The sequence below is a fragment of the Boleophthalmus pectinirostris genome, unplaced genomic scaffold (genome assembly GCF_026225935.1).
Source record: "Boleophthalmus pectinirostris isolate CB_2022bp ecotype Guang Dong unplaced genomic scaffold, ASM2622593v1 HiC_scaffold_16, whole genome shotgun sequence".
NCBI lineage: Eukaryota > Metazoa > Chordata > Actinopteri > Gobiiformes > Gobiidae > Boleophthalmus > Boleophthalmus pectinirostris.
The window spans coordinates 28905218-28927018 of NW_026571095.1; the positions used below are offsets into that span (position 1 = coordinate 28905218).

A 21801-nucleotide genomic window follows, 5' to 3' on the forward strand; every position below is an offset into this window, starting at 1 on the left:
GGAGATTTTCTTACTTTTCCTTTTTATTATCTCTCTATAGAGGCAAGCAGGAGATGCCACTAGGCCAATTTACAGGTCATGTCTGTGGAGAAGTGACCTTTCTTACAAAGGAATTGTACAGTTTTAAATGTACGTTTGTTGCACTACAAACACCCGCGATAAATTTAATATCGCCCATGGAAACGTTCTAGACAACACAATAACATCTATACGGTAGCGGACCCCCCCAGCAGAAAAGTTACAGCACACTTTTACGTTTTTGTGAAAGACCGAGAACTAGAAAATATCAAAATCAGTAAATCGTATCGTTTAATGTGATGATACAGTGTCAATATCGTGGGCTGCTGTATCGATATACCGCCAAGAGTATTTTTTGGTATATTTTACTAAATTATTTTGTTACGGCGCTACAGTTTTGTTGTTTGTTTAGTGCAAGGAAACTCGTTTATGCGACACATTTGACATTTTCACTGTTTTGATGATTAAAATTTGCATGTTTCGTATTAACTTTGCACAAGAAGTGGTTTAACAAAGACTTTTAGGTTCACAGCCATCATTTAGGCTTTATTTTTGATTGAACCGTGTCAAATCGATTAGAAATATATCGTATCGAACCGAAAGTGCAGTGATACCCGGCCCTAATCTATATGGTAGCAGACCCCCCACCAGAAAAGTTGTGGCACACCTTTACGTTTTTGTGAAAGACTCTGAACATTCTGTGCGTGATCTCGACGCGTTTAAAGCCAGCATAAGCCCAGTGTGGTAGTACAGGTGCTCGCCCGTGTTCAATCAGACATTCCCATTCCCATCACAGGTTTGTGCAGGAGCCTTTAAGCGCTGCAGACTGGAGCACACCTGGTCCGCGCACGAAAGACGCGCTTTTCTCAGCACAAATAAAAGCCTCACTTTGGCTCGGCGCACAAAATGGCTGCCAGCTCTTTTTAGTTATTTTTGTCTGGCTTCGAAGTGAGATTACAGCGTTCGCACCTGCCCAAACCATTTTCACTAAAAAGAAAACAACATTTGTGCGTTTTTGGTTTTGAAAAGAGGCGGCGAGATTGAAAGAAGCCTTAAAAAGTACGAATTCACTGACCCTATGTTCCAGCATTTGTATTCATCACAGTTCAATTTTCAAGATGGTTACTCATTTTGGTAACTTTGCTTTCGGCATTTGTGTACTTTTTGGTTTTTGCTAGTTTCATGAATCTGGGTTATTACTGAGAAGAATTTTTTCACCAGTTTTCCACTTGACAAAATGAAAAGAACCAAATAGCTGCCGTTGTAGACAGCAGCCTTTTTCATTCAATTTTCTTACTCATTTTGACACCTAAATTGCACGATTCAGCACTTCAATGTATTCTTTTGCCGACTGTACACTAAATGAAAGAGTAACAGTGCCTAAAAATAGTGTCGAAATGAGTATTTTTAATATGTATTCATGTGTAGAGTTTATTCGCAAAAACAATTCCAGTGCCATTTTAAAAAGTAATCAGAGCCTTGGAATCTACTCTTTGTTTTCTCAAGCCAAGTGTATATTTCTGCAATCCAAATATGACTCAATCCAAGCAGCATGTGTTTTTGCAGTTGGACTCTTCAATCATGCTACTTAACGTGAACTTCTGTGACTTATGAACTTTTTGAAGGCGCTGATTAAAAGTTCATAAGCCTTAGAAATGTGATTTTGTGGTTCAGAGTTATTCCTCACTTACCTTATAATAATAATAATAATAATAATAATAATACATCGGACTTCTATGGCGCTTTTTTTGGACACTCAGACGCTTTACAAACAAATAAAAGTAAGGATCATCATGGGGGGAAATGCCAGTTTGAACAGGCGAGTTTTTAGATGTGATTTGAAGTGCTGCGGTGAGTTCGAGTTCCTGATGGATTGCGGGAGTGAGTTCCAGAGGGAGGGGGCGAAGGCAAAGGCAGTGGCAGCGGCGAAGGCGAAGGCTCGGTCCCCCAAGGTCCGGCGCTTTGCCCTGACGAGGGGGAGTGATCTGAGGCGGCGAGCGGGACAGTGCAGACGGAGGAGGTCGGTGAGATCGGGAGGGACTTGTAGATGATGAGGAGGACCTTGTATTGGATGCGGTATTGTACGGGGAGCCAGTGGAGTTGCTTAAAGGTTGTATGGAGGATTTTTTTTTTTATTTCAAATTGTCATTGAAAGTTTAAAATACCATTACAGAGACGCAGCATTCTTGTAATTATGATGACCAAAATAAAAAAGAATGAAAATCTATCAACTGCGGACGTACTGAGGCCAGATAAACATCAGCCAATAGATAACAAGGCTCCCTCATTTTCTATTGGCTGTTAGGTTGTCAATCAAACTCCGTAGGTTTCTAGAGTAAATGACTCGCTGATGCGTGGGGATTACGTGGTTTGCGCAGCGGTTCTTAGAGGCTTTTTTAAACTGTTGCTTCCTCGCAGTTCGCACAAAGTTTGTTGAGATGGCGGACGAGAATCCACGACCAGTTTATCGCAAAAGAAAGTCCGTTTTTGAGGTCGCTGAAAGAGGAAGAGAAGGAGAAAAGGAGCGAAGACAAACTGAGGTGATTCTTGGAGATTCCTTCCAGCGATGGCGTGACTGAAGCAGACGAAGGGTCTAAAAACTGACGCGTCGGTCGCTAAATTATTTCTAGAAAAGGTCACTTCAACAGTAATTCTGTAAACAAGCGTGATTTCTAGAGTAAGGAGTTGGGAGGAGGTGTTTGTCCTCTCTACAACCTTTAAGGACAGGAGTGATGTGGTCTCTGGAGCGGGCGTGGGTGAAGTTAAGTTTTGAATGTATTGCGGTTTTTGGAGGCGGGCGGAGGGGAGACCGAACAAGAGGCTGTTGCAGTAGTCGAGTCTGGAGGAGATGAAGGCGTGAATGAGTATTTCTGCGGTGGGCTGAGAGAGGGAGGGGCGGAGACGGGCGATATTGAATGATGTTTTGGTGGTGTGACTAATGGGCTCTGAATAAAAGGGTAGGGTCGATGATGATGCCAAGGTTGCGTACTGAGGGAGAGGGGGCAACGGTGCGATGAGGGAGATGTTCTGGAGAGGAGAGCTTTTGGTCCAGTGATGAGAAGTTCTGTTTTATTGCTGTCGGGTTTGAGAAAGTGTTGTGGTCCCTCCAGGTTTTAATGTGTTCCAAGGTTCCTAACGCCTCTGTCAGACTGCTCCTGTCCAGCTGTGACTCGAGTGTGGGAGGGGTGTTGTTGTAGTGTGGCTCTCACGCTCGGAGCGCTCGGTGCCGTTGTGGCTCTGTCTCTGAGGCTGCTCACACCGCAACTTATGAAAGGAAAAGGCTGTGGTGGGATCTGTGTCCGGTAAAAACATACTCCTGAGCACGAGCAGCACCTCCGGACTGCACGTGTTCTGTACAAGGGCATTAATCAAAGAAACACTGAAGAGATGCTTTGTACCAGACTATAGTTCTCGGAGATAATTTCCATCTGCAGTCTTGGTACTTTGAATTATTCTAGATCAGACATGTTAGACTCGGGCCCGGGCCGCAATATAATTATATTTGGCCCGCGAGATCATATCAAGTGTGTATTAGAGCTATCCCGCCGGCTACAGACGATAGCAGGGGTCTCCAACCTGTAGCTCTCCACCCTCTTCCAAGTAGCTCTCCAAGGGATTTTTTAATTATACATATTGCGCTGAATAACTCAAATTTGATTGATTAAATGCCTATTTCCTTTGTAAATGTATAATTTTGATGTGTAATTTTATGCACTGATAACTAGATAATGGGTTATATATCTTATAGACATCTAACTGTACTTCATCTTCGGTTTACCATGTCTCTTATATTTACAACATTTCTTGCAACCGCTAAATTTAGTAGCTCTCTGGCATTTTCTTTTAACAAAAAGTAGCTCACAGGAGGAAAAACATTGGAGGCCCCTGGGCTATAGAGACATTATTTATTTAAAATGTTGTTATTAGTTTATATTATGCTTGTTCTGGATTCAATGTTTAAGCAAAACTATTATTAAACATTTATTTTAATAAGAAAAGATTTAATTTTGGCCCTCTGTGAATTTGAGTTTGACACCCCTGGTCTACATACTTGTGGCCACCGGACCTAAGCTGCACTGTGTGGAGTCTGAGCTCAGGGTTATTATTAAGCTGTTTATTTGTGCTTTTTACAGCCTTCAGAGGTCAGAGGAGAGTTTTATCATCACAGTAAAGCTCACAATCAGCATGCTAACACACAGTTCCTTTTTGCAGAGAATAAAACACTTGATAATTAGATGCAGACCGCAGACACCAGCCTCATTTTGCCCTTAAAAGCTTTTTGTACAATATATCTGTACTGGGGCAACATAGGCTACGTTCAGACTGCAGGGCTTAATTCAGATTTTTTTGTGAAATACGATGTTTTTGCGAGGTCGTTCACATTTACAATTAAATGTGACTTGTATGTGATCTCCAGTGTGAACATTAAACAGCCCAAAAGTGTCTCATATGTGCACTGGAGACACGACGACGTCAACCGCAGCGAGCGTCTCTGTGTTTACAGAAGTTGTCCAAACATGGACGCGAGCATTGAGCACCTGGAGATTTTAAAGTTCCTCTCGTACCGGAACCAGAACATGAACAACTTACTTGTTTTAAGGAGGAGATTGAGAAGGACGATGTTTTTGGTTGTGGTGTTTTGTGGTTCAGTCCGTTGAAAGAAACGTGTGGATGTGGAGACGTAGCCAAGAGTGGTGAGTGGTGATGTGCTTCGCTTCAATGACACGGAGTTCATTAACAATTTTTGCCTACTTCAGTGCAGAATAGTGACGTTTGTCGCTTGTTGATAACGTGTAGGTCGGATGAATGCGCTTTGGCCGTTCAGACTGAAGTCGAGTGTCAAAAGATCGGACATATCGAAGTATCTTGAGTCGCATTTGAAAAAATCGGATCTGTGTCGTTCAGACTGTCATTAAAAGATCAGATACAGGTCACATAGAGGCCAAAAAATTGGATTTGGGTCACTTCAGGCTGCAGTCTGAACGTAGCCATATTTGACTTAACACTTCCAAGCTGTTCGCGTAATTAAGTGTTCAATTTTAAATATTTATTCATTACAGATCATGATTTTGACTGTGTGGTTATTGATGACTCTGCTGCTGAGTTTAGTATTTTCTTTTAGCCACATATTACACTTGACCATCTGGCCCATTGTAGATGCACTTAGCTCTGCATTCTGTGGGTGTGGTTCCTCAGCGTGTATTGGGGCAGTCGCTTTATAGCCTGAAAATGTCCCTGGCAGAAAGGACCAATCCCGTTGATCTGTGCTGTGAAGAGGGAAACATCCATTAGTCTTGCTGGAGGCCCATTGGTCGTGAACGGCTTTGAGTGTGCGGCCCACTCAGTTGGTTTGCCCGCAGATTGGGTCTAACCACAGGCTCTGTCAGACTCTCACTGGGCACCGTGATCGAAAGCACAGGTCTCCACAGCCAAAAACCACTTTAGGAAATGAGCTAAGTGGCGTCTTCGAGGCCAGCTCAAAACACCGGGAGAAAAAACACCACGAGCCAAAGAGACGGACACCGGCTCTGTGATGGTCAGTCTGCTCTGTCGCCGAGACTTTCACACCTGCTCCAAACATTGACACAAAAACACACGCCATCACTGCAACAAAAACAGTCCGTAAAAGCAGGACGCTCCACAAAACCTCTCAAAATACACACCTACTGAACTCATGTTCCTGTTATTAGATCTCCGTGTTCCACAGTTCAGCTTTCCCATTTCAGCACGGGCATGTATTAAGCTTTCTCAGATAGTTTTCCCTTATTTGAAAAAGTACTTTTTAGTGTGCAGTTTCAAAAAAAAACAAACTAAATTTGCTAAATGTGTTATTGCAGAGGCACGCCGACTTGATTAAGAAATTAACTTAACCAATCACAATTACTGTCAAAAATAAACACATAACTAACAAACTAAATAATATGAAATCACAAGAAATAATTCAGCTACTACTACCTCTACTACTATTACACTACTAATTACCGTATTTTTCGTACTATAAGTCGCTCTGGAGTATAAGTCGCACCAGCCAAAAAATCTGTAATGAAGAATAAAAAAACATATATAAGTCGCACTTTTTGGGGGAAATGTATTTTATAAAATCAGAGACCAGGAACCAACATTTCATCTTAAAAGTCAAGTTTTAGTAAAAATAATAGAACAGAGAACAACAGGCTGTTAACGTCACATATGAACAGTTCTTCAGATAAACTATAACATAAACAACAGAACAAGTTTACCAAACTCTCCATCTCACTCCAAATCATTAAATCCATTCAATTCTTCATCCTCGGTGTCACTTCTGAGCCACTCTGTGACCTCCGGAGGTAAACAGAGCGCTGCTTCCTCTTCTGTGTAGCTGTCGTCAGACTCAGCATCAGCTCCAGTTAGAATTATTCCTGGCCTTTCTGAATCCCGACAGGATGGTTTCAGTCGTCTTTATGTTTGTTTAAATGTTAAATTTTCAGTGGATACAGAAGTAATGGTGCAATTGACTGACATGATACCAGACAGGACAGTGGCTCTTTTTCTTTCTTCTGCAGCCGACATGCTCAGTAAAAGTGCGAGGTGACAGGTGTCTTTGTGAAAATTTTAATATATAAGTCGAACTGGAGTATAATCGCAGGAAACACCCAAACCATGAAAAAAAAAGTGTGACTTATAGTCTGAAAAATACAGTCAGTCTTTTTAAATGAGTGAAATGAATGAAAAATTTAATGAAAAACCAAAAAAACAACATACACAAATATTTTAAGGTATTCCTCACTTACCTTATGCATTTTGGGAATCCTAAGTATTCACCACAATGACTTTACCAGTGCTTTTCACAACTCAGACACACATTTCACACATTTGGGAGAGTTAAAGGCTTTATAATTCACATATCACGTCAGGTTTGTGAAGTCGTAGTATATTGTTTTGTATCATGGTTTTGTATATTTACGGAGAATTGTCATGTCGGAGCGTGGGTGACGTAGGCTTGTGGGCGGAGAATTGTACAGCTGACCATGAGGGGGTTCGAATAGTGCCCAGGAGAGGTCACTAGATCAGTGTTTCCCAAACTTTTTTTTTTCTGGGGACCCATATTTTAAAAGTCACAAGTCAAGTCGCGACCCAAGTCAACAGACATTATTTGTAAATCACAAAATAAAGGTGTATTTGACCATTATCGAACATTAATGAGGAAATTGTATTGTTGACTGAGTGATCATTTCTCTCTGAACAATTAGTTTTACTCAGATTTTAAACAATGAAAAACAGTAATTGAAAGGATCCATTCTTTTCCATCCATGTTTTCTTTTCAACATTCAATTGAACCAGCAATATTGGAACAAAATAGTCAATAAAATAGTTACAAAAAGATTAGAAATTATACAAAACATGTCTTAAAGGTTGTATGGAGGATTTTTTTTGTTTGTTTCAAATTGTCAATGAAAGTTTAAAATACCATTACAGAGATGCAGCAGCCTTGTAATTATGATGACCAAAAAAAAAAAAAAAAAAGAAAATCTATCAACTGTGGATGTAGTGAGGCCAGATAAACATCACCCAATAGAAAACGAGGCTCCCTCATTTTCTATTGGCTGTTAGGTTGTGACTCGCGGCTCGTGGGGATTACGTGGTTTATGCAGCGGTTCTTAGAGGCTTTTTCAAACTGTCGCTTCCTCGCAATTCACACCAAGTTTGTTGCGATGGCGGACGAGAATCCACGACCGGTTCGCCGCAAAAGAAAGTCAATTTTTGGGGTCGCTGAAAGAAGAAGAGAAGGGGAAAAGGAGCGAAGCCAAACTGAGGTGATTCTTGGAGATTCCTTCCAGCGATTGCGCAAAAGAAGCAGACGAAGGGTCTAAAAACTGACGCGTTGGTCGCTAAAATATTTCTAGACTGGTCACGTCAACAATAATTCTGAACGCACACTGGCTGTAAACAAACGTGATTTCTAGAGTTAAGAGGCGGGAGGAGATGTTTCTACTTGTGGAGCTGTGGAGGAGGAAGGTGGTGTCGCTGTATTTCACTTCCCTTAAAAAATCCTCTATACAACCTTTAAGATTCCAACATTTCTACTGAGATCGGTGGGCCTGTGTGCGTTTTTGTAGCGTGTTCCAGTCCGGGGCGCGGGAGGCTCCGATCTCTGCTCAACAGCGTTAACACTCGCCTTATTTCCATCTGTTTTTTTCAGTGGTAACAACACTCGTACCGGCTTCACTGCAGATTGCCTCCTGACTTCCCTCACTTCACTGTAGTGCACTCGCCTTTGCAAATTTATCACCCTTCTTTTTGGACAACCGAGCAAGCGTTCAGGGCAGGCAGAAAGGATTCGCTCGCTCGCTCTACATGCAGATCGCGACGAGGCGAACCAAAAATAATCTCTTGCGATCCAGTCTTTGGGAAACAGTGCGCTAGATTACTCAAACATGCGTGGATTAAACCTCTCGAGACGTGTTTTTGATGAGGGAACAGTGTTAGAAAGCTCCGGAAAATCGATTTAGCATCAAAACAATAAAGAGATGGATTTGTAGAAAGGTTCCAGATTCTTTTCCTGTTTCCTGTTCTGTTTTTCGATTCTCTCTGAGCTCCAGGTGCAGTGACACGTATCGCAGACAAACTCGACCCCGCGACCCCGTCACACATTTCCATCACATCCAGGCCGCCCGCTGCCCGCCCTCCATCTCACCTCTACCTCCCTCACCTCTCCTCTCTCCATCCTTTCTCTCGCTCTGTCTCTCACCTCTTTCTCCTCGTCTCCACCTCTCTGCCTCCCGCTCTCTAACCCCCTTTTCGTCTGAATGCCTCCTTCTCCTCTTCTTCTTCTTTTATTTATTTGTAAAGGGACAGTACATATTAATGAACATTAAAAATGTAAATATGCAAAGATTATAGCCAACGTGGCTCATTTCCATCTTCAGTCCCTCGGCAGGTTGATGTAAAATCATCTATAGGACGAGGAAAAGTACAGCAACAATCACACAAAAGTACACAACACCAGCACACTCACTGTACACACAATTAGTTTCAAACAGTTCATTTGAAGCTCAAAGTCAGAAGTTTAAGAATTAAGTCAAGAGTTAAACCAACAACCCCTCAAAATAAAAGAAAATATAAATTGGTTAAACATGGAGACATATTTGACCATTGAATAACCACTGTTTTAAAGCTTTAGAAAATGCTGCCAGTGTTGAAAGTTCTCGTACATGAGCAGCTCTGTGTTCCATGTTTGAGCCGCTCGATAAGCAAAAGAGATTTGTCCAGAGGTACTTTTCCTAAACGGCACAGAGCAGTCGCCTCTGGAGCTGCTCTTGTTGTGCGATTAGAATTTCTTTTCACAAACTCCTTTAGAGGAGGTGGAGCAAGATGATTAAAAACTTTGTAAACCAGAATTAAATCTGCATATTTGATTGTGTTGTCCCAATTTAGGAATTTGTATTTGTCAAGTATTCTGCAACAGTGATAATTTGTGGGCTTTTTGTCTAATACTTTAAGTGATTTTTATATATTGTTTCAGCTAATTTAAAAGTACTTTTGTTTGTCAGAGTCCGAGTAGTAATGCAATAATTTAGGTGTGGCAAAATTATTGAATTTAAATACATAAATGCTGAGTTGGTCGTTAGATTATTTCTTATATGGCGAAAGTTAGATAAATGATATTTGATTTTATTCACTGTTCTTTTGATGTGTTGTTTGAATGATAGTTGTGGGTCCAGGGCGACTCCCACATACTTCAATTCTCTCTCCTCTTTCTTTCCCCATCCGTCTTCCCTCCTCCTCCTCCTCCTCCTCCGTCTCTATCTTCCCTCTTACCTTTTTTTGCCACTCCTCTACTCCTCCGTCTCGCCTCCCTCCGCTCTCTTCTCCTGCCCCCGTGTCCCGCTCCTCCTCCTTTCTCCTCCCACGTTCCTCCTCCCCTCTTCCTTTCTCTTCTTCCCTCTCTCCGCTCTTCCTCTCTCTTCTCCCTTCATTTTCTCACCTCTTCCTTCCTCCCTCTCTCTTCCCTTTTACCCCTTCACTAATCCACAGCTGGCCCACACCTTCCCACATCTCTCTCCTCTTCCTTTTCCCCTCCTTTCACTCTCTCTCCACCTTCATAACGCTCCCCCTCTTTCCTCCTCACTCTCTCTCTCTCTCTCTTCCTCCCTCTCTCCTCCTCTATCTTCCCCCCCTTCCTCTCTCCTGTGTCCCTCTCTTCTCCTCTATCCTCCCTCTCTCCTCTCCTTCGTCCCTCTCTCCTCCCTCCTCTGTTCTACCTTTTTCCCTCTCTCTCCCCTCCTTCCTCCCTCTCTCCTCTGTCCTCCCTCCTCACACTCTCCTTCTCTCCTTGCTTCTCTCTCTCCTTTCTTCCTCTCTCTTCCCTTCTCTGTCCTACCTCTTTCCCTCTCTCCCCCTCCTCCTCCCTCCTCCTACTTCTCTCTATCCTCCTCCCTCTTCTCTCTCCTCCTTCCCTCTCTTCTCCTCCCTCCTCTCTTCCTCCCTCTTCTCTCTCCTCCTCTATCCTCCCTCCCTCCCTCCTTTCCGCTCCGCCCTTCTCCTCTCTTCCCCTCCTCCCTCCTCTGTCCCTCTCTCCTTCCTCTTCTCTCTTCTCCTCTATCCCTTTCTCCTCCCTCCTCGCTCCCTCTTGTCTGTCCTCTTCTGATCTCCCTCTCTCCTTTATTCTCCCTCCTCCCTCCTCTCTCCCTCTCTCTTTCTCTCCCTTCCACTCTCTTTCTTTCTCCTCCCTCTTTCCTCCCTCCTCTGTTCTCCCTTTCTCTCCCCTCTGTCCCTCTCTCCTCCTCTCTCTTCTCTCCTCCCTCTCTCCTCCTCCCTTTTCTCTCTCCTTCTCTCTCCCCCTCCTCCTCCCTCCGGCTTCCCTCTCTCCTCCTCCTCCTCCTTCCTCTCGCTCCCCTCTCCTTCCTTTCTCTCTCTCTCTCCTCTCTCTGTCCTCCCTCTCTCCCTCCTCTCTCTCTCCTCTGTTCTCTCTTATTCTCTCTCCTCCCTCCTCCCCCTTTCTCTCTCCTTCTTTTTCCTCTATTCTCTCTCCTCCTCCCCCTTCCACCCTCCTTCTCTCTCCTCCCTTCCTCCCTCCCTCCTCCACTCCCCTTCTCTCTCCTCCCTCCTTTCGCCTCCTCTGTTTGCCCTCTTTCCCCCTCTCCTCCCTCTCTCCCTCTATTCCTCTCTCTCCTCTCTCCTCCCTCCTCTCCCCCTCCTTCTTCCTACCTTTTGCCACTCTCTACTCTCCGTCCTCTCCCGTCTTCCTCTCCCTCCTTCCTCCCTCTCTCCCTCTCCTCCCGTTTATTTTCTTCTTCTCCTCTCTCCCTCCTCTCTCTCTCCTCTCTCTTCCTCGTCTCCTCTATTCTCTCTCCTCCCTCCTTCCCCTTCCTCTCTCCTTCTTTTTCCTCTATTCTCTCCCCTCCCTTCCTCCCTCCACTCTCCTTCTCTCTCCTCCCTCCTTTCGCCTCCTCCGTTTGCCCTCTTTCCCTCTCTCTCCTTTGCCCTCTCTCTCCTCCTCTCCTCCTCCTCTCTTCTCCTCCTCTCCTCCTCCTCCTCTCTCCTCCTCTGTTCTCCCTCTCTCTCCTCTATCGTCTCCTCCTCCCTCCTCCTCTTTCCTCTTCTCTCTCCTCCTCTCCTTCCCTCCTCTCTCCTCTCTCTCCTCCTCCTCTATTCTCTCTTTCCCTCTTTCCCCTCCCTCTCCTCTTTTCCTCTATTCTCTCTCCTCCCTTCCTCCCTCCACTCTCCTCCTCTCTCCTCCCTCTCTCCTCCTCTCTCTCTCCTCCTTTCACCTCCTCTGTTCGCCCTCTTTCCCTCCTTCCCCTCTCCTCCTCTCTCCCCTCTCTCTCCTCTCTCCTCCCTCTCTCCCTCTCCTCTCTCTCTCCTCTCTCCTCTTCTCTCCCTCTCTCTCCTCTATTCTCTCTCCTCCCTCTCCTCTCCTCCTTCTTCTTTCCTCTATTCTCCTCTCCTCTCCTCCTCCTCCCTCCACTCTCCTTCTCCTCTCCTCCTCCCTCTCGCCTCCTCTGTTCACCCTCTTTCCCTCTCTCCTCCCTCTGCCCTCCTCTCTCTCCCCCTCTCCTCCTCCCTCTCCTCTCTCTCCTCTCTCCTCTCCTCTCCTCTCCTCTCCCTCCCTTTCCCCTTCCTCTCTCCTTCTTTTTCCTCTCTACTCTCTCCTCTCTTCCTCCTTCCACTCTCCTTCTCCCTCCTTTCGCCTCCTCTGTTCGCCCTCTTTCCCTCCTCTGTTCTCCTTCTCTCTCCTCTATCGTCTCTCCTCCCTAGTTCCTCTTCCTCTCTCCTTCTTTTTCCTCTATTCTCTCCTTCCTCTCTCTCTCTCTCCTCTCCACATCTCTCCGTCTCGTGTATTGACGGGCGTCTGCTCCTTTAGATTATCTGTGCGTCCGCGTTCGCCTCCTGACGTCTTTGTTTTCGTCCTGTCAGAATGAAGTGAATGAAGCCGTGGGCAGGAGTATTGGAGATCTGATCGACTGGATTTGAGCTTCTCTCTTTTTTTCCCATCATGCACCTGACACGTAGGTTTATTACACACAACAGAAAGTTAAGGCTGTCAATTTTTATCGCCGGTATCATGAAAGAACAAGAAGAATGCAGGAAGGTTGTTCCAATACAAGAATGTTTTTTAAATTTTCAGATTCAGGTATCGATTCGCCGATCCGATACTAGGCTGTATTTTCCTGAACGAGAAAGTGAGCACCGCCGCTGTCGTCGTCTGTGGCTCTCTCTCTCTCTCTCTCTCCACTCTGTTTCTCTTGTTTCCTCCTCCGCCCTCATCCCTCTCTTCTCCTCCTCTCTCTCTCTTCTCTTTTATCCCTTCACTAATTCACAGCTGCCCCACACCTTCCCACATCTCTCTCCTCTCTCCTCACGTTCTCCCTCTTTCCTCCTCCCTCTTCTCTCTTCTCCTCTGTCCCTCTCTCCTCTTCGCTCTTCTCTCTCCTTCTCTTTTCTCCTCTCCTCCTCTGTCTCCTTCCTCCTCCCTCTCTTTTCCCATCAACCCACTACTTCATAGCCGGCTCTCCCTCTTTCCTCCTTGCTCTCTCTCTCTCCTCCTCTCTCCCCTCCTCCTTGTCCCTCTCTCCTCCTCCCTCTTCTCGCTCCTTCTCTCCTCCCTCTCTTCTCCCCTCTCTCTTATCCCTCCTTCATCACTCTCTCCTCCTCCCTCTTCTCTCTCCTCCTCCGTCCCTCTCTCCTCTGTCCCTCTTTCCTCCTCCCTCTTCTCTCTCCTCCTCTCTCTCTTCCCTTCTACCCACTAATTCTTAGCCGGCTCTCCCTCTTTCCTCCTTGCTCTCTCTCTCTCCTCTCCCTTCTCTCTCTCCTCCTCCTCTTTTTCTCCCTCTTCTCTCTTCCCTCCTCTCTCCCCTCCTTCGTCCTCTCTCTCTCCTCTCTCTCCTCCTCCCTCTTTTTTCTCCCTCTCTTCTTCTCTCTCCTCCTCTCTCCCCCTCTCTTATCCCTCCTTCATCCTCTCTCCTCCTCCCTCTTCTCTCTCCTTCTCTCTTCTCCTCTCTCCTCTGTCCCTCTCTCCTCCTCCCTCTTCTCTCTCCTACTCCGTCCCTCTTTCCTCCTCCCTCTTCTCTCTCCTCCTCTCTCTCTTCCCTTCTACCCACTAATTCATAGCCGGCTCTCCCTCTTTCCTCCTTGCTCTCTCTCTCCTCCTCTCTTCCTTTCCCTCTTCTCTCTCCTCCTCTCTCCTCCCTCTCTCTTTCTCTCTTCTCCCTCCTCCTCCCTCTTCTCTCTCCTCCTCTCTTCCTTTCTCTGTCCCTCTCTCCTTCTCTCTTCTCCTCTCTCCTCCCCTCCCCACTCTCTATCCTCCCTTCTCTCTCCTTCTCCTCTCCTCTCTCTCTCTCTCTCTTCTCTCTCCTCCTCCTTCTTTTTATTTTTTTATTTTCACATTTAGGTATCGATTCACCGATCCGATGTCACATTGTATTTTCCTGAACGAGGAACATCTGTGGCTCACTTCGTCCTCTTCCTCTCTCTCCACTCCTTTTCTCCTCCTCCTTTTCCCCGTCCTCCCTCTCTCATCCCCTCTCCTCTAATTCTCAGCCTGCCCACACCTTTCCACACTTCTCCACACCTCCATCTCTCTTATTTCTTTCCGCTTCCTCTTTCCTCTCTCTCACCTTCCCTTTTTCTCGCCTCCCTTCGCTTTCCCGCCTTTCCCAAGTATCGGTATCAAGTACGCATACCAAAGATCCGATACCACGTCGTATGTTCCTGAACGAGGACGCGAGCACCGCCGCTGTAGTCGTCTGTGGCTCTCCCCCTCCACTCCGTTCGTTTCTCCTCCTCCTTTCCCCGTTCTCCCTCTCTCACCCCCCCCCCCCCCCCCTCCTCTATCGGTATCGAGTACTCATACCGAATCACCGATCCGATACCACATTGTATTTTCCTGAACGAGGACGCGAGCACTGCCGCTGTCGTATGTGTCTTTTTTTCCTCCCTCTCTCATCCTCACAGCTTCACATCTTTCCACACCTCCATCTCTCCGGTTTCTTTCCCCTCCTCCTTCATCTCTCGCTTTCTCTCCTCCTCCTCCCTTTCTCTCTCCCCTCTTCACTTTCCCACCTTTCCCAGGTATCGGTGCCACGTTGTATTTTCTCGAACAAGGACACGAGCTTTGCCGATGTCATCGCCGTCTGGCTCTCTCCCTCTACTCCTTTTTTCCTCCTCTTTTCCTCATCCTCCTTCTCTCATCCCCACCTCCTTTTCCTTTCCTTTTCATCCCTTTCTCCTGTTTCTTTCCCCTTCCTCCCTCTCTCATTCCTCTCTCAAGCTCCCTCCTCTCTCTTCTTCTTTCATTCTCGTCTCCTCCTTCTTCTTTCTCTCTCTACCCGCCACTTTCCCCACCTTTCCCAGGTATCGGTATCGAGTACTCATACCGAATCACCAATCCGATACGCACGACATGTGAATAACGACAAAAAAAACACAGAAATTTGGGCAAATAACCGCGGAGACAAAACCTGCCCGACAACAGTAAACCCTAAAACACCTCTGCCTTTATTTTGCCTCGGAGTGGACGCTGAACTTGGTCAAATTCACAAGAGAAAACGCCCGACAACAGCGCAGACTTTGTTTACGCTGCATATTTCATTAGCCATGTGCTCCGAGGATGAGCGACTTTTCACAAGCTTCACACTGCTGCTTTAATCTGCACTCCAGCGGTGGAAAGTGACACTAGAGAACTGTCAGTATTTGTTCAAAAACGTACTTCAAATACTTTTTAACGCATTATTCTTAGTATCGGACTGGTATCGGTATCAGGACCTACACCGAGGCCAAGTATCAGCATTGAATCTCGTCTAAAAACGATATCCGAGCAACACGGGAATACTTTGTCCGTGCAGTCGAGTCGTGATCCAGCCCCTCTGATACTAAAGGTTAATGATGTGCAGAATTGTGTTGTCTGTTTTTTATTTGACAGAAAACGACGCCGGGTCGCATTTTCATTACAACAACAAATTCTCAAACTCGTCACACTAACACATAATTTCAACACAAAACGATGCCAGTGATTTTTCGACTTGGCAGTGAAAATGTTACGTCTTTGTGGAGGTTCTGCTGCTTTCTTGTATCTGTGAAGATGTTTTTATTCATTTATTTATTTGAAATAGGGACAAAACACATTAATGAACATATACGTGATATGTAAATAAAACAAATACACACAGTAAAAATATTACAGTAAGTAAAATATAAAAATACCTATTTAATAAATAGTAAATGCACATTGCCCATTGCACATTGTAAACTATATTAAATTATTATGTCTTTAAATGGTCTTTAAAAGTAGTGAAGCTGGGGGAGTCTCTAACTGTGGGTGGTAAACTGTTCCACACAACACTGCCCTTATATGAAAACACATTTTGACTGAAAGAGGTTTTTCTATCAGGCACCTCACAGTCACCTCGTGTTGTAGCCCTGGAGGAGCGACATGTAAGAGTTGACCTGTACCTAATATAGTCATTAAGTGGGGGCGGAGCTAAACCATGTAAAGTCTTATACAACAGACAGGCATTTCTAAATGTAATAAAATTCTGAAAGCTCAATAGATTGTATTTGGAGAGAACATCGCAGCTGTGGTAAGGAAAGGGTTTCTTGTCTAATATTTTCAAAGCTTTTTTGTAGAGGGATTCTATTGGCTTAAGAGTTGTAACAAAGACCAACTGGTTATACAATGACTAATGTGAGAGAAAATCATACAATGTCAAAACATCATTGCAGCTTCATTAGTTAATGACCTGCGTATTTGATTGAAATTGTATAAATTGTATTTGACTATTCTGGACACCATTTTAACATGGTTTTTTGAATGTAAGTGCAGAGTCCAATATTATTACAGATATTTGAACTCCTTCGCTAATTTTAATTCTTGACTTTTGAAATACACATTTGACTTTTTTTTTTTTTTTTCTTAGAAAAAAATATACACACAGTTTTTTGTGTGTTTAACAGGAGACAGGACCTGGTGAGTCAATTCTCAACATGTGTTAATGCTGATGAGAGAATTTGAGATACTTCTTCCAAATGTGTAAAGAGCACTGCATCATCTGCATAAAGTCATTGTCATTGCTTTGCCCTGAATGTTCCACAAAACAGCAAGGCATTAAACTTATCTGTTTCCATGGAGACAAGCAGGGGGACTCCGCCAGGACAGGTCACAGGTCAGATCTGTGGAGCGGTGACCCTGTAACACAAGAAGACTGCATATTTTTAGGGTATTTTGTAAGGCTGTGCAGTTAATTGAGTTGTGATGGTGATTTTGATTTGTGCGTCAGACGATCTCATTTAATCGAGTTGAAACGATTTACGTGCGGCAAAAGTGAGGACCGGGATGCAACGACCGTAGTTTTGCGAGGTTTCACGTGGTGCCCTACTCGCTGCGCTTAATGTGCGTAATGGGAGCTACAGCACTGATTATATCCATAAATTAACGGAGGAGCACATATCGCAGCAGGACTCATGTCTGTCTCACTATTTAATAGATATTTCTGCCGCTGGACTTATTTTCTCCATTAAAATCTCTTATCTCTGCTGCTCATGCAAACAAACAACACCGTGTGATGACGTCATGTGCGGGACATAGAACTCTACGAAATCATGATTGAGCACTGCACGGTTCTGAAGTCCTAGTGTGACTGCGCCCTAAAGATTCACAAAGTTTATTTTGGGATATTTTTTATATAAATAAGTATATTTTTTGTTTTTTAAATATATAGATTGTAGAACAGCTGGATATATACCGTATTTTCTGGGCTATTAGTCATTAAATGGTTTATTTTCGAACTTTTTTCATAAATAAACCGCACCGGACTTTAAACAAAACACAACAGTTGGATGGGTCAGTGGGACTTTGTTTGTTGCGTTCACGGTGACTCTGGGCTTTGTTCAGTTGTGGCGTGTAGGGAGGTGCTGTCTGGGACCAACGGATTGTCGGCGTGTTCGCAGTGACTCAGTTGTTCAGTCGTGTCTAGAAGTGGCACATTGCACTCGCTTTTTCGGTTCGTTCCTCCGTTCTGTTCCTCGTCGGCGTGGAGTGATGAGTGTGTCTGTGGGTGTGTTTTGCTGTGCGGTCGCTGTCTGCTCTGTGTGTGTTTTCCTGCGGCTTTGTAGTTTACTGAAGTCGCACTGGGACACCCGAGTGGATTCGTGTATAGGGTTCTCTGGATTGTGGGGTGCGCAATCGTTTTTTGATGGGGTTAGAGGCTTAAAAGCGCGCCTAATAGCCCGGAAAATACGGTAGTTTATTTTGGATACATATGTTTTTCTATGCCTTATTTCATTTTCCGAGTATATTTTATTCATTTTTATTTTTTATACATCACAAAACTGCTCTAAGCTATATAGTTGTAGCCTATATTTATTTTCAATTTGAAAGTTTTGCATAAATTAGCAATAACAAAGTGGGGTTTTTTTGAGAGAGAAATGCTGAATAAATGCATCGTGTAACTAAAAAATAATCATTTGAATAATCGTGATTGGAATATGGACCAAAATGTGTAGTCCCAAAAAGCAGAGCTACAATGACAGCAGAGACATTAAATAAGGTAAATAAAACCATTGTGAGGCTAAAACTGGGAAATGAAATGCACAATGTATTTATTATTTTGAGCTTTGAGCAGTATAAACTCCTGTAACTGAACTTTTGCGAGGTAGATAAGTTCAATGCCACACTGTTGGGTCCATAAGGCAAAACAACAGCATCTCCATGGAGAGGAGGTGGTGGACAACATAAATCCATCCAGAGTTTTAGCTGCAAGTACTGATGTTTTGCAGCTGACGTCATCCACATAACATGAGGAATAAGTTGAGCTGATTTGTGCTGTTATACAAGTTTCTCTCTTATAACCTTACAGGAACAAGCTTTCTCTCACTGTTTTTGTTGAAAATCAAATAACTAAACAAGAGCATGAGCACTCGTATTGATCTCCTGAAAATGTGTTTAAAAATAAATGTTGTTTGTTTTTTTTCCTTGAGTTTTCAGACTTTTTTGTGCATTGTATCACCATGGAAAGTGCTGAAAATTAAGCCATAGACGTTCATGTAACTGTATGGCGAAATGTTCATCAGTTACCATGGTGTCACAAAGCACACATTACCAAAAAAATGCAAATCCGACCTACACGTTATCAACAAGACACAAACGTCACTATTCTGCGGTGAAGTAGGTGAAAATTGTTAATGAACTCCGTGTCACTGAAGCGAAGCACATCACCACTCACCACTCTTGGCTACGTCTCCACATCCACACGTTCCTTTCAACGGACGTCACTGCCGCTGCCCCACAAAACACCTCGGCCAAAAACCTCGTCCTTCTCCTTCTCAATCTCCTCCTTAAAACAAGTAAGTTGTTCATGTTCTTGCTCCGGTACGAGAGGAACTTTAAAATCTCCAGGTGCTCAATCCTCGCGTCATCGTGTCTCACTTTTAGGTCGTTTAATGTTCACACTGGAGATCACATACAAGTCGCATTTAATTGGAAATGTGAACGACCTCGCAAAAACATCGGATTTCACAAAAAAGTCCAAATTGAGCGTTAAGCCCTGCAGTCTGAACGTAGCCAAAATGGATTTACTGTAAACACATTTTCAGGAGCCTGTGATCGATACGAGCGATTGTCATCCTTATTAGGTGATTGATTTTCAACAAAAAAGGTGAAAGCGAATAACTGGTCAAATTGTGTTAAAGTAAAGCTCAGATTAAAGTCTAAAAGAGCTTCAGACAGAGCAGAGCCTGCAGTTGGCGTCACACCCCAGAGGATATTGACGACATCCGCTGCAAAGTATGAGCAGAAAGCAGATGTGTAGTTTGCATCGTAAGCAGAGCGGATTTGTTTAGCGCTGGAGCAGAGAATGGAGAGATGTCAGATTGAGTGACGGCGGGAGCGAGGAGCTGTGCGCTGTCTACAGGATGTCCGCGCCGAGACGGGAGCACGGGATGGATGCCCTGTCCACATTGGCAGGTGTCTCAAAACAGGAACAGGCTGAGCTCACCGAGACAGCACCCATCACTATAGGCTCTGTGATAAAGGTGAGGGGAGACGTGGAAAAAAATCGAAACATTGATTGCAGTTGTTGTTTTGGAGGTATGAAAAAAATTACGATATCGAGTGTGTTGAGTTTGATTTCAGTACTAAGGAACAGAGTTGATACGGTGATGATGTAAAAAAAAACACTCTTTATTTAGACAATAGAATGCAATTTTCAACATTAAATCATAGTATTTTTGTTTTTGTTACCATGGAGCCTTATATCTGTGTAATCCCTCAGTCATTCAGAATTAGAATACGATCTGTACGATACTAGGGATAGACATGATTAGTCGACTAATCCATAACTGATCACGTTCATGTTTCATCGACAAACTGAATGTAGCTTGTTGTGTGTAGCGTAAGGAGACAAGGCTGCGTCTGACACAAACACTGGAGTTGCAGCTCACAGTCCCACGTTTGGGCTCTGGCTCCTTGGAGACACTGTACCACTCAGTGAGTGTGTTTACAGCACATCAGTGTCCCGGGTTTTTATGATCCCAGTTTCATCATAGTGCCTGTAAACGCAGTATCCCGGTCACCGCAACATAAAGTTTTCAGTCTTTTCATCACAACAGAAGCCAAAGTAAATAATTATGTAAAGAGCTGCCCTAAACCTGCACACGTCTGATCTCTGAAAACATGAACCATCTCCAACACGACACACACACAGAACAGACTCACCATCATCATCATCATCATCATCAACATCCCTCTGTCACAGAGAGAACTCTCATATTCCACTGAGTCGTGTCCTTTAGTCTGACAGAAGCTGAACCGCATCAGCGCACAAAGAAAGAGTATTTTCAGTGCTTACAGTTTATGCAAATAAGCCGTGTGGTTTTAAGTTTTGTTTCTGTAAAACATAAACAAATGTGTCAAAGCTGCATTAAACACATTATAATCTCAAACGGGCTGATGTGGCTCTACAGTGGTTTTGGTTTATATGTTGTAAAGTTGAGTTTATTTATGCAGATTGGTAATAGTAATGATAATAATGATCATTTTAATATAAAACATTAATTATTAATTGAAAATTGATCAACAATCTATTGAGGAAATTTTATTGAATGCCCATCCCTATAAGGCAGGAGTGTCCAAACTTTTTTCATCAAGGGCCACATATCTAAACACAGATGAAGCAGAGGGCCGATCGAGGGCCGTAGACTGGAGCGCAACACAGTGAATAACTGAAATATGTGCATGTTTAAACATGTTAAAATGAGGCATCAGTCTTTATTCATGCTAAGATCCTTAAAACCACACCCTAAATATTAAATATTGGCTTTATCAAGGTAGATTTTCAAAAAACTTGCAGTAAAAAGTTAATTTTTAATTGATGCAAGGCAATTTGGGCCAATTCACCTGCAAGCCTGAGGGCCAAGAAAAAACTGTCTGAGGGCCGCATTTGGCCCCTGGGCCATAGTTTGGACATGCCTGCTATAAGGTATAAAAGAATGAGAACTTTACACATCAGTTACTTTAGAAGGGTGCGTTGGAGGAGACGGAGCAGCCCAAGAACATAGAGAAAAATCCCGCACACCATCTTACTTGCAAATTGTGAGATTTATTAGGTCAAACCGTGCAACGTTTGGGCACTAGGCCTACGTCAGGCAAGCAGAATGAGCACTCAGGTGGCCATCTTAAATAGGGTTTGGCAAACACTCAAGGGTGACAGGTCCTAAAGAAACATTGTACCCAGTGGGGACGTTGCACGGTTTGTCCTAATAAATCTCACAATTTGCGAGTAAGACGTTGTGCGGGATTTTTCTCTATGTTCCATCCCTCTATATGGTACAATAAAAAAGTCTGCTGTCAGATCTGATGAAATCCCATTTACAAGGTCGTCTTCTCTGAGCACTCAAAACATAGTTGAATTTCCCCTGGATTGTTACGTCACAGGTAAAAACCCAGACTTTTCTTGTGTAGTTCACAGTCAATAAACCATCATGCGTTCAAATCTATTAACACAGCATTCACGGGGGATAAGCACTTCATTTATTTTGACGACAGCAGAGGGAGAACTGCTGTGAGCCTCGCTGGAGATGGAGGCATAGTTCAGAAATGATATTTTCCAAACATAGACATTATTTTAAGTTACAAAATGTGAAATACTGAGCAAAAACGTTTTTAAAACTCTTTAACTTTTATAGTTAACTAATGTTTACTCTTTCAGACTGTCTTTGCCCAGGTGGTGCAGCAAGTAGATTTTCTAGTAAAGACGTGAAAAATAATAGTTCATTTTAGACAGTTTGCAGTGGACAATAAAGCCAACAGCA

The 21801-nt window shown here is 43.9% G+C and overlaps 1 protein-coding gene across 2 annotated transcripts in view; it reads left to right on the plus strand.

Moving 5' to 3' along the window:
- pigk (phosphatidylinositol glycan anchor biosynthesis, class K) overlaps positions 1-21801 on the plus strand; it is a 102686-nt gene that overhangs the window by 58735 nt on the left and 22150 nt on the right. Inside the window, exon 11 of one of the 2 annotated variants that reach the window (XM_055151583.1) lies at positions 12415-12506. The exons of the other annotated variant lie outside the window; for it this stretch is intronic. Coding sequence (XP_055007558.1) covers positions 12415-12471 — 57 coding nt within the window. The 3' untranslated portion in view covers positions 12472-12506. Of the gene's footprint in view, positions 1-12414; positions 12507-21801 lie in introns of those variants that run through there. 2 annotated transcript variants of the gene reach the window in all.